General features: G+C 30.9%; 1 protein-coding gene across 1 annotated transcript; it reads left to right on the plus strand.

The window, feature by feature from the left end:
* The first annotated feature begins 1078 nt into the window (after positions 1-1078).
* Positions 1079-4622, plus strand: LOC131611054 (MDIS1-interacting receptor like kinase 2-like). Its single transcript, XM_058883180.1, has 2 exons — positions 1079-3059; positions 4237-4622. The coding sequence occupies exons 1-2, from the start codon at positions 1079-1081 to the stop codon at positions 4620-4622; spliced, it is 2367 nt and encodes a 788-aa protein (XP_058739163.1).
* The last annotated feature ends 9566 nt before the right edge of the window (positions 4623-14188 follow it).

Genomic DNA, 14188 nt, shown 5'->3' on the forward strand with positions numbered 1-14188 from the left:
GAGTCTATTCTCAAGAGCCTTGTAACCAATCCTCCTTCCTAAAAGTTTCACAATCACTCCCCTACGCCATGGCCTCTGCATCCTCTCTTCCTCCTCCGCCGAAAAAAGGAACTTAGGACATTCATAACCTCCGATCACCTCCTCTTCTATAGTAATGTCTCCTTCTGCATCCTCCATTAAGCCATCATCTTCTTCAACAATCATCACATCATCCACCTTGTTATTCTTTTTCTGCCCAGCAATAATATCCCGAAACGAGATATTAGTCCCATTGCTCTTACTCCCTTCTTCTGTACCATTCACATCAATGGTGTTATTAACTTTTTTAGTACTCCTCTCCTGCAAATCCTTCTCCGCCGCACTTTTTCCGATCTCCGCCGGAGATTTGATAAACCCTAGCAGAGACATATTTTTTTAACTTAAATCTTTAGGATTCTATTTTCTCATTTCACTCTTACCATCAAACAGACAATTATATATTTGATTAAATCGCAAGACTTTATGATTGAATAAATAGAGAGACGACTTTAGAAACGCGTGTCTAAATCTATATTTAACCAACGTTCAAAGATTATACTTAGCAATAAATAGGTCAACATTTGAATAATTCCACAATGGTTGCTGCTAGGAGAAGAACCCAAGTTACATTTTCCAGAACAACTGATAATTGAATGTACTACGTAACACGGGTGGAGGTGGCTTCATTCTTATTATTTTTTTAGTGGAAAATTGTAACTTTCATATTTGGAATATTATATACCTCTCACTTGTTTTGAATAGTAGGAATTTTCCGCTTTATATTAAGTTGGAGTAACCCTTATATTCCTTTCATAATTTCATTGCTTATTAAAAAAAATATATCAATCTTTCATATCCACACATACTAAATACTATGCCGTGACATATACGTACGCAGTGCATTCAATTATGAAAATATCAAATTGCAATGAATCGGCGTGTGAGAATATAAGAGTGGGCAATGAGCTTGCTAGTCACACACAACATTGTATGCAATTCATTACATCTCATAGTAATGAACTTCAAAAATTCTCTAGTTTATAATTTCTATGCTCTGAAAATGTGGATGGCCTTTCTTCTTATTTGGAGTTTTATCATTGGGATCCAATCTGCCACTCCAACATCTCAACTTCAAATTGAAGCAAATGTCATATTGAAGAGTGGATGGTGGAACAAGTATGATGCCCAATTTAATATATCAAGACGTTGTCATTGGTACGGTATATCTTGCAATAAGGATGGAAGCATATATGAAATCAACATAAAATTGTATAGTATTTTTTTAGTTAATTTTTCAGCACTCAACCTATCTGTTTTTCACAATTTAGAAATTCTTGTTTTAAGTTCAATTGTTTTAGAAGGAGTTATTCCAAAAGAAATTGGTCTCCTCTCCAAGCTCACTCATCTTGATTTGTCTTCTAATCATCTTAAAGGTGGGATACCACCTTCACTAGGAAATCTCACAAAACTCACTCATCTTGATTTGTCTTCTAATCATTTTCAAGGTAAGATACCTCTTTCACTAGGAAAACTCACAAAACTCAGTCATCTTAATTTGTCCTTAAATCATCTTGTAGGTAAGATCCCACTTTCACTAAGAAGCCTTAGACAATTAAAATACTTAGACATCTCTGACAATAAGATTCAAGGTTTCATTCCTTCAATAGGAAATCTCACACACCTACAAGAGTTAGACTTGTCTAACAACAACATTCAAGGTTTCATACCTCATGAGTTGGGCTTCCTGAACAATCTCACAAGATTAGATCTATCTTACAATATACTAAATGGAAACTTGCCTCTTTCCATTACAAATCTCACCCAATTAGAACACATTAACATCTCTAACAACTTTCTCAGTGGTTCTCTCCCGTCCAACTTGGGCCAGTTAACAAAATTGAAAGTGTTAGAGTTAAGTACAAACTTCATTGATGGAACCTTTCCCATTTCGTTAACAAATCTCACGCATTTAGAAAAACTTGACATTTCCTATAATTTACTCTTTGGTTTCCTTCCCTCCAATTTTTATCAAATGGCAAATTATAAAACTTTCGTAATAGACCTCAGTCACAATTTTATTAGTGGTGAAGTTCCATCTCCGAATAGAAATTTTCAACAACTTTACCTCAATAATAACAATTTAACAGGAATAATTCCCCAATCTCTCTGTAATGCCGGTTATGTGGATATTTCCTACAACTGTTTCAACGGTCCCATTCCATATTGTACTAACATTTATACGAGGAACAAAGATGGATGTATCAGCACTTCTTTTAGAAAATTCCAACCATGGTCACCTCCCAAGAGAAATAATAAAGTAAAGCACAATCTTGTCATAGTTCTTCCTCTTTTTATTATTCTAATTCTAGCATTATCACTCCTTGTATGCTTGAAACTTCGTCATAGTTCTATAAAAAACAATCATGGAATTACAATGAAAACAAAGAATGGAGATTTGTTTTGTATATTGAATTACGACGGAAAAATTGCATATGATGACATTATTAAAGCAACCGAAGACTTTGATATAAGATATTGCATTGGAACAGGAGCATATGGAAGTGTTTATAAGGCACAGTTGCCATGTGGAAAAGTTGTTGCCTTAAAGAAACTTCACGGATATGAAGCAGAAATTCCATCTTTTGATGAGAGTTTTAGAAACGAAGTGAAAATATTATCCGAAATAAAACATCGACATATCGTGAAGCTTTATGGTTTTTGCTTGCACAAAAGAATTATGTTTTTGATCTATCAGTACATGGAGAGAGGAAGCTTGTTCTCTATCTTGTATAATGATGTAGAAGCCATGGAATTCAATTGGAGAAAAAGAGTTAACTTTGTTAAAGGAGTTGCATTTGGTTTGTCGTATCTTCATCATGATTGTCTAGTCCCAATAGTGCATAGAGATATATCTAGTGGCAACATCTTGCTAAACAGTGATTGGGAGGCAAGTGTAGCTGACTTTGGCACAGCTAGACTTCTTCAATATGAATCATCCAATCGAACTATAGTTGCTGGAACTATTGGATATATCGCTCCAGGTAAATTATTCATTGCACTTTTTCTTTCATTTACATTGTATTTTTTTTTTTTTTAATAAGCAATGGAATTATAGGGAGCAAAAGGGATGCTCCACCCCAATACAAAGTCATTACAACTCAAAACATAAAAGAGGTTGGATGTTCCAACCATAGTAATTACAAAACGGCGCCTTCTTGTAGAAAGAACATAACCAATTCCAAGAGAAGCTAACAATCTCCGACATACAATCTATAAAGCTAAAAGAATCTTCTTTAAAAATGATTGCATTACGCTTCAACCACAACGTCCAAGTCGAAGCGAGCCAAACAACCGACACAATAGCTCTCATAGAAGGACAAGTTATCTTTTCACAATTATAGAAGAAATCTAAGAATTCTTCAATAGACAACTTATCACCTACTCCAATCCACATGAACACCCGGCACCAAACACGACGCGACACTTCACACTCCGAGAAGAGATGCACATTAGATTCTTCCTCCTTCGAACAAAGAGCGCAAAGAGAATTGCTACCCTCTAACAAAATGCCCCTACTCACTAAAAGATCTCTAGTAGCAAGCCGATTATGTAAAAGTCTCCAACAAAAGAAAAGAATTTTAGAAGGCACCTTGACTTTCCATATATTTGAGAGAGCCCTAACCTTTTCCACGATCATTTACATTGTATATAAGCTCTCTTAAAAAAAACCCTTAAATATAAATTTAAAATTAAATTATTAAATATGATCTCTTAATTAAATTAGTTTATTTTTTACAATTTAAGATTATATTATAGTAATAAATTATATATATATTTTTATCATGCAAGATCAAAATTGATAATTTCATACATAAATTTGTATTGAAATAATAGTCATTATGAAAAAGATATATTAAATCCAAGAGAAAAGGAGTGATGCACTGACGCTATAGAAGAGTTTACACTTGCAACCAATCACGATCATGTATCTTACTAAGTCATACTATTATTTTTAAATTACTTAGATGACATGACATAACGATATATTCTCAATGGACGACAATGTAAATTTTTTTTACACTGTTAGTGTATCTCCATTAAATCTTATATACAATGCCTCTATTTTTTTGTTATATATGGGAGAAAAGGATATAGTACGAAATTTTAAGTATTTTCATTAAATGCTTTAATATGACCATATTGATTTGATTAATGCAGAACTTGCCTATACTATGGTTGTGAATGAAAAGTGTGATGTATATAGTTTTGGTGTAGTTGCACTTGAAACTTTAGTGGGAAGATATCCCGGAGATATATTGGCATTACTTCAATCAACATCAATCCAAGATATCAAATTATGTGAAGTATTAGACCAACGTCTCTCACTTCCAAACAATAATATAATTTTACGTGACATAATTCGTGTTGCCGCAAATGCATTTGCCTGCTTAAATCTCAATCCTTGTTTACGGCCAACAATGAAAATTATTTCGCAAAGTTTTGTCATTGAGCTTCCACCATTTAGCATTCCTTTGTCTGGAATTTCTTTGCAACAACTCATGAGTCATGAACTTAAAGCTTTATTTCACATTGTAAATCTTTGAAAAAAATATGGAATAAATTAAGTTGGGTGATTTATAACTTAATGAGATCATTGTTAATATTTATTTGTATATGTATATGTCGTTGCTAGAAATATTAAAATTTTCTTTTCAAACATCTCCAATATAATTAATGCTATTTTGACATCACAATTTATACTTATATCGTATTTACTTTTAATCAATTTTCATCAATACTATGAACAATGTTTTTAAAATAAAATTATAATCTTTATATAAATTACTTTTGTTTTTAAAATTATTTTTGTAATACAAATACAAGTTTTGTGAATAACCAATTTTATTATTATATTAACCATAAATATAAATATAAGTTCTTATATTACATTATGAATTATATGAAATATAACAAATAAAATTATATAATGTTACCTATTATTTGTTAATAGTTTTCATGTTTTGTCCAAAATCTCAGGCAATTTGAGATAAATTACATAATGCTAAGTATTATTTTTTATTTTATTTAAATTTGGCACAAATTTGTGTCAAATTTTGAGACAAATTTGATGCAGAAGTCATTATTTTGATTATTATTATTATTATTATTATTATTATTATTATTATTATTATTATTATTATTATTATTATTATTATTATATCTTTTTGTAAGTTCAATCTCAATCAGTGTGAAAGTTTCAAATGGATTTGAAACAAGCTTCATTATTTTTCTTATTATTATATGTTCAAGTAAATTCATCTCGAATATGTGTAAAAGTTTTAGATATATTGGGACGAATACTATAATTTTTCTTATTATTATATGTTCAAGTAAATTCATCTCGAATATGTTCAAGAAATGTTGTCCAAACTTTATTTGATCATTAACAACTAATTCCAATTTCAATTTCGTGAGTGTTCGACGCCATGTCGAACACCTCTTTTACAAATCAAACACTTAACTTTTGTGATTCCTTACTTGATTCCATGGGTGGGTTTTGATTTATAACATGTTTGATGAAAAGAATGTGAAAACCTAACTTTTGGGATTTGGGTGAAATTCATAGATTTGCATGATTAATGAGGTTTTGATGAATCTAATAATACATATGAGTTGTATGTGTGATATGTATGTGAAATTCGTTTGCAAAAGATTGAACTGAACTGTGAATTGAGTGATGGAATGAGAAATGGGAACCGTGCTGGCTTAGCGCAGAAATTCATTTCTGCCTTGTGTTCGCGATGCGACAATGGTGGCGGCACGAACTAAATCAATTATGGAATGACTTGTTTCTGCCCTGTACTTCGCGGGGCAACCATTGCATGGCGGCGCAAACTGAGTGAATTTTTGAAATACATTGTTTCTGCCCTGTACTTTGCGGCGCGAACTGTGTCCAGAATTATTTTCTATATGTTCATTATGTGTTAGTAATTGATTAATTAATATGTGTGAGGTATAATTGGATGTATTATAGAATATGATGACCGTGAATTATGTAATTGATTGCTAAATGATAGTTGTATTGAGATTGGATTGAATGGCATACTGTGTAATGTTGTGCACAATTGTAAAGATGTGATTGCGTAGTTTAAGAGGTAGTGTGATCGTCTTAAATGCATAATTCTTAATTTGTTGCACACGTACACAAGCATAAGTCTTTGAAAGTGGCAATGTTGGGTAATCTCGCGAACTTTATTACTTGTCCCAAACCTAACGAGTATGGGTTTAAAAGCTTAACGAGTATGGGGCTTTGAGGTGGTTATCTAGTCTACGGAGGATGACAATCGGCATGACCGGAAATGATAACGAAGAGATCCACATGCATATCGCATAGAGTCACACTCGAGTCGTACGTATCGGTGTAAAATGTTGTTATGTGTGATTATGTGATATGAATGTGTGGATGTGAATTTGATTTATATATATATATATATATATATATATATATATATATATGTGTGTGTGTGTGTGTGTGTGTGTGTGTGTGTGTGTGTGTGTGTGTGTGTGTGTGTGTGAAATGATGAATGATATGATATGAATTAGGGAAGGTAATGTGAATACATATTTGATGTGGAATGTGAAATATATGTGTATGAGTGATATATGTGTAAATGTGTAAATCATTGATATACGATATTGTGAATTTGATTGTGATACTTAATTGTATTAAACATGTTGACTTTATATTGAGGATAAATGTATGTTTTGAGAAGAGTGATGAATTGTGAAATGTATGCTTATGTATGTTGCATTTCCCATTATTATATTTTCTATTTAGAATTTGAATTCTCACCCTTCTGTTTGAATTTTGTCCTTTGTTGGTAACGTGCAGGTTCAGACAAGTAGTTGCTCGATTCGTGGCTTAATCGGAGAGCTCAGAGTTTCGTTTTGATCAGGTAGTAAGTCGATGCTCTGGTCATGTAACACTGGGTTAGGATTAGTGTGTTGAAATCATTTTCCATTTGGATTTGTATCTTGATAATAACTTTTGATTTTGTATGATGTTTATTGTTGTTGTTGGAGGCCTTGGTGCCAAATATTTTGGATATGTTGTTATGTTTCCATTTGGATGATATTGAGACATGATCATGGTATGGGACATGGATCATTTATACAATGCACGAGTATTTGTGATTTCCGCTGTGTATGCATATTTTGATTAAATTATGTCAAGTAAACGTGTTATATTGATGACCAAATGTATCTTATATAGACGGATGTATTGTTTGTTGGTTTTTAAAAGCTTTTAGTTTTTGAAAACGTCGTTATGACGCCCCTTGTTATATGCATGTTTACTCTGAGTATTTGTCTATGATTATTAATTGGGGTATTAGAAAGGGGTGTTACAATACGCCTTTTCAAAAGGACAAAATTATGAGGATTCTCACATCCCAAGCATACAATACCTTACAACTGTAGTGGCGACGACTTGAGGTCGACCAGAATATCAGTGCTAGAAGGAGTGGTCGGGAAGATATGCTAACTGATTGTGCCATAGCCCCGATTGTGAGCAACTGTTCTTTGTGGGCCAAATAGTCTTAGTTTGCTTGGACACTACTAGAAAATTTGCTTTTACCAACCGATTTAGTGACGAAAAGTTCTGGTCACTATAGAGACCGAATTAGCCACCAAAATTTAATATTCATGAGTCAATTTTAAGAGGTCACTAAATCGGTCACTAAAATAAATCGGTCACTAAACCGTTTTTGGAATTTCTTCCCATTCTCCATAAACATGGACTATCTTATGCAAATTTCAAGAATTCCTTTCCCTTCTCCAAAAACATGGACTATCATATGTAATTTATGAAATTTCTTTCTCTTCTCAAAAAACGTGGACTATCATATGCAATTTTTGGAATTTCTTTCTCTCCTCCAAAAAACATGGACTATCATATGCAATTTCAGGAATTTCAATCCCTTCTCCAAAAACGTGGACTATCATATGCAATTTTTGGAATTTCTTTCTCTTCTCCAAAAACATGGACTATCATATGCAATTTCAAGAAATTCTTTCCCTTCTTTAAAAACATGGACTATCTTATGCCATTTTGGGAATTTCTTTCCCTTCTCCATAAACGTGGACTATCTTATGCAAGTTTCAAGAATTCCATTCCCTTCTCCAAAAACGTGGACTATCATATGTAATTTACGGAATTTCTTTCTGTTATCCAGAAACGTGGACTATCATATGCACTTTTTGGAATTTCTTTTCCTCCTCCAAAAAACATGGACTATCATATGCAATTTCTGAAATTTATATCCCTTCTCCAAAAACGTGGACTATCATATGAAATTTTGGGAATTTCTTTCCCTTCTTCATAAACATGGACTATCACATGCAAGTTTCAAGAACTTTTTTCCCTTCTCCAAAAAAGTGGACTATCATATGTAATTTATGGAATTTATTTTTCTTCTCTAAGAACGTGGACTATCATATGCAATTTTTGGAGTTTCTTTCTCTCCTCCAAAAAACATGGACTATCATATGCAATTTGAAAATTTTCTATCCCTTCTCGAAAAACGGGGACCTTCATATGCAATTTTGGAAATTTCTTTCCCTTCATCATAAACATGGACTATCACATGCAAGTTTCAAGATATCCTTTCTCTTCTCCAAAAACGTGAATTATCATATGTAATTTATGGAATTTCTTTCTCTTCTCCAATAACGTGGACTATCATATGCAGTTTTTGGAGTTTCTTTCTCTTCTCCAAAATAATGGACTATCATATGCAACTTCAGGAATTTCTATCCCTTCTCCATAAACGTTGACTATCATATGTAATTTTTGGAATTTCTTTTTCTTAACCAAAAACGTGGACTATCATATGTATTTTTTGGAGTTTCTTTCCCTTCTCCATAAATGTGGACTATCATATGCTAGTTTCAAGAATTCCTTTCTCTTCTCCAAAAACGTGGACTATCATATGCAATTTATGGAATTTCTTTCCCTTCTCCAAAAACGTGGACTATCATATGCAATTTTTGGAATTTCTTTCCTTTTTCCATAAACGTGGACTATCATATGCAAGTTACAAGAATTTTTTTCTCTTTTCCAAAAACGTGGACTATCATATGCAATTTTTGAAATTTCTTTCCCTTCTCCATAAACATGGACGATCTTATGCAAATTTCAAGAATTTCTTTCCCTTCTCCAAAAACATGGACTATCATATGTAATTTATGGAATTTCTTTCTCTTCTCCAAAAACGTAGACCTTTGAGAATAAAACTCTTACAAAGGTACTCATTTTCAGTGTAGAAGAGTATCCTTCTATAGTTATTATTTTGGAGTAAGATAATATAAATATTAATATATATTTTTTAAAATTTATATTTATGTGAGTTTAATGGGCTACCTACGGTCCATATGGGATAGTCCTAATGGTAGGAGGTTTTTTAAGACTGAACTAAAAAAATTCAGAAAAATATGAGTTCTAGTTTTAAGGCCTAAAGTCCTATAATTTTTTGGACGTGGTGGACTAATTCATTTTGATCGGCTCTAGCAGAAAGTGTATTAATTGTATGATTAGTGGCATTTTGTATTTCAGGCTAGGTGTTTCCTTCAATATTAGGGTCCGCATGCCGATGAATTCCACAATCTTGATCGAAAAGAAAATTTTCATATCCTCACACATTAATTACTAGACTTTTCTTATGCCGTGAGATATACGTAGCGCAATCAGTTATCAAATATCAAATTGATGCCTTTTCTTTTTTACGTATTTCTTATTGCTCATTCTCTATCATTATTTTCTTTCTATTTTCTCATTTTATTCTCACCATCAAACACACAGTTATATAATTGATTAAATCACAAGACTTTATAATTTAATAAATCAAGAGACGACTTGAGAAAACGTGTCTAGATCTATACTTAGCAATAAATACGTCAACATTTGAATAATTCCATAATGGTTGCTGCTAAGGAGAAGAACCCAAGTTATATTTTTTATGAATGTTTATTTTTATTATAGAGAAAGTTTACTTTTTAAATTTACTAGTAAAGGTACTTTTTAAATTTATTAGTAAAAGACCCGTGCATTTGCACGGATCGCGTAAAGTTGATATAAATATTAAATAAATATTATAAAATTATAGTTAATATATATATATATATATATATATATATATATATATATATATATATATATATATATATATATATATATATAAATTTATCCGAATTAACAGAAAAAAATATTTTATCAAGTGTATGAAGGAGATTGTTAATACATTCTTTTTGTGGAGAGATTACTCACTCCAATTATTTTTATTATGACTTTATTAGGGAACCTTTGCGGTTCTTGTCATAATATTAATTGGTATGTAATTTCTTTGTTTCTTCTTTGTCGGCCTCGTGCCGCTCTTTTGTAAACAGGTTTGAGAACCCTTAGTTCTCCGTATAATATTATCTTCTGTACTAAAAAAAAAACATCTTGAGGTTGACTTTGCTTTTTTTATAAGAAGGGTAACCTTTGTAACTTTTATTCTTAGAATATTCTCTCTCTCTCTCTCTCTCTCTCTCTCTCTCTCTCTCTCTCTCTCTCTCTCTCTCTCTCTCTCTCTCTCTCTCTCTCTCTCTCTCTCTCTCTCTCTCTCTCTCCTCTCTCTCTCTCTCTCTCTCTCTCTCTCTCTCTCTCTCTCTCTCTCTCTCTCTCTCTCTCTCTCTCTCTCTCTCTCTCTCTCTCTCGTGTTTTGAGATGTAGGAGCTTTTCTTTTGCTTTTGGGGTGGAGCATCCCTTTTGCTCCCATTGCTTCTTAAAATATAGGTTTGGTCGTCGGGCATGACAATAATTTTTATAATTGTTTATAGTTTTAATTTTACAATTTCTATTAACAAATATTATAAAATAAAACATATTCTACACCAAATAAAACATATTCTACACCAAATAAAACATATTAGACACACACAAAAAAACATATTGGTTTAATAATTTTATTAGATTTAATAAATTGAATAATATTATATTTGTTAAATTTGTGCAGTAATTTAGAAGTTATATGTTATAGTAATTCTAAAGTCAATAAACATGTGATCTCTAATATATATTCAATTTAAATAAATATTTTATCAACCCGTCAGAAAAATAGGTTCGGTCCGTCGAACATGCCTATAACTTTTAAATTCTACTCTATTGTAAATTTATGGATTCTATTCATCTAATAGAAAATAAATTTAAACACAGTTAAGTTTTATAAAGAATCTCTGACTTCTATTTTAAAACCATGAAAGAACTTTTTTTTTTTATTTTATAATAGAGAATAAACTTTTAAAATATTGTAAACTCTTGAATATTTCCACGTATTTGAAAAAATCTCAATCAATTTAATTATTTTATTTATTAATATTAAAATAATATCATTTATATATTAAATAACCTAATTTATTTAGAATATATATTTTTTAAAAACAAATAGACTTAGTATTCAAGGATAATAATTTTTTTATATATTAATTTAATCTTATAAATTATGATTTAATTATAATAATGTCTAAGAGCATATGCTTTTTGTTTACATATATATATATATATATATATATATATATATATATATATATATATATATATATATATATATATATATATATATATACTTTTATGAGTTAATAACAAACAAATATAATAATTTATTTATAACAATTTTTCATGTGAACATTTTATTTGGATTTTTGGTGTTTCTTTCACCTTTATTTTAGTTTTATATTAAGAACGTGATGTTTAGAAAGAATTTTAAATATAAGAAATATTTTGTATATTATCAAAAACTATTAATTTTTTTTATATTTTAGGAAGTAATTAAAAAACAATGCGCTAGACAATAATAATTTATTAATAATACTACAATAGAGAAAGAAAACCGAATATAGTGAATTATAAAGAGAAATGACATTTTTTCCAATTAAATTAAACCCTTACAAATAAATTTCAAAAAACACATAATTTATTTAAACCAAATCAAATATATTAAAAAAAAATAAACACACAAACCCTTTAAATTTTTATTTTAAGCTTGAGAATGCAAGTCGAATCCAGCTAAATCTGCAAAACAAACAACAATCCCAAACAACAGTAACAGAGTAAATCAAGACCACACCAGATCTTTTCAGCTGCAAACTTTATAAACATTATTGTAATAGTCATCCTAATCTACCTCTGCAAGATATTAGACAACTCTTAGATTTGAATTGTCCACTCAATCATATCCTTAAAATTTGTAGGATCCATATATATATACTTTAATTATGAACAGTTAAAATGTATATGCATGCTATCAAGTAATTTAATATCAAATTATTGAAGCTACAAAAAAATTGTATAGTTGAACAATACCTAGCTATAAACAACACAACAGCCTTCTGTTGAATAGATCTTTAACATATAAGCAAGTAATATGTATGCCTTTTTTAGCCCAACTACATGTATAGTCCAAAACATATAAGAAATCTTAACATTAACAACAAAAGAGTCAAATAATTAAAGAGAAAAAGTTCTCACTTATTCACACAAAGAGATATATCATTACCATATTCTCAATTGCATTATTGGAGAATGATTCGTCAGCATCGTATTCCGAGCTTGCCTTCGTCGACATCACTATACCGAATCACCAATAGAACAATATGAGTTACATAAACAAAAAGCAACTCATATCCATAAAGTTACAGAAACAAAACTACTAACTTGCAAATTGATACGAAACTATTCGTAGTAGCATAAAACAATCAACTTAACTATTGATTTGCAAATTGAAACTGGAAAATTAAAGCAACACATATTCAGAAAGTTATAGAAACGAAAAGATTGAAAACCGTGAACCGGAAGATGGAGCGACCGAAGAAGATTTACCCGGATTTCTGTCAGCGGAGCTTTGCTCTTCAATACAGACTCTTCATATGATTTAAACAACTCAAAGTGTAACGGTGGAGAACAACTCGAAGATAACAAAGAAAAACAACATGACAAAGATCAACACACTTCTTGAAATGATTTGATGATGAAATGAAGTTTACCTTAGTTTTCCCCCAAGTGAATAACCAAAAAAGTTTAGTGTTTGCACATCTTATAGGACTCCTATAAGACTAAAAAGGCAAAGAAAATTGAATGAGGCAGAATTTGAAACGTTAGAAATTTGAAATTAGGTTTTTTAACATGGCTCAATGTCTTTATATATTTTTTTACATATTTCTTATTGCTCATACTCATTTTTCATTTTTTTCTCTATTTTCTCATTTTATTCTTACCATCAAACACACAATTATATTATTGATTAAATCAGAAGACTTTATAATTGAATAAATCAAGAGACGGCTTGAGAAACAAATGTCATTTAATGTTTTTGCACAAAGATTAAGAAATGTAATAATATTGTCATAAGCCATTGTATTTTTATTAAATTAATCTTATAAGTATGTTAGGAGTAGTGCACGTAGTAATAAAATGACATTTATTTTAAAGCATGTTAATGGCCAATCCTGAAAAGACATACTAACAAGCTTTGAAGTGGATTTTAAAGTCCATAAATGGGTCTCTGAATACAGTCCTGATTTATGGTGGAGCCTATTCTGATGATACCAAAGCACAAGTCAAAGGATATGTCAGCTCTCATTATGAAAGGATATGTTAACTCTCATTATGCAGGTTGTATTGATTCCAGAAAATCTATTTCTAGATATATTTTCACTATGTTTGGCATAATAATCAATTAAAAAGTGACACTTTAGAAGGTTGTAACCTTATCAACCACTAACGAACAATATATTTCCCTCATTGAAGCCGTGAAAGAAGTATTGCGGCTTGAAGGTGTTGCTAAGGGGTAGAGACTTCAACGGCGAGTTATCACTATTAAATGCGATAGTCAAAGTGCCATGCATCTAACGAAGAATTTAGCCTATCATGAGCAGACAGGGACATTGATGTGAGGGTGCATTTTGTCCGAGAAACGATCGAGCATGGAGAAGTCTAAGTGTTGAAGGTTTTGAAAGATCACAATGTTGTTGATAAGGTCACCAAGATACTGTCACCCTGCAAGTTTTCCCATTATATACAGTTGATAAAGCTGCATGGCGAAATCTAGTTTATTCATATGATATAGAAGAGTTT

Source organism: Vicia villosa, linkage group LG6 (genome assembly GCF_029867415.1).
Source record: "Vicia villosa cultivar HV-30 ecotype Madison, WI linkage group LG6, Vvil1.0, whole genome shotgun sequence".
NCBI lineage: Eukaryota > Viridiplantae > Streptophyta > Magnoliopsida > Fabales > Fabaceae > Vicia > Vicia villosa.

What these genes read in the sequence shown, in the direction of transcription:
- LOC131611054 (XM_058883180.1), top strand. Translation starts at nt 1,079, where the DNA reads ATGTGGATGGCCTTTCTTCTTATTTGGAGTTTTATCATTGGGATCCAA. An exon ending in TATTGGATATATCGCTCCAG is followed by an intron (nt 3,060 to 4,236) that starts GTAAATTATTCA and finishes TGATTAATGCAG; the next exon opens with AACTTGCCTATACTATGGTT.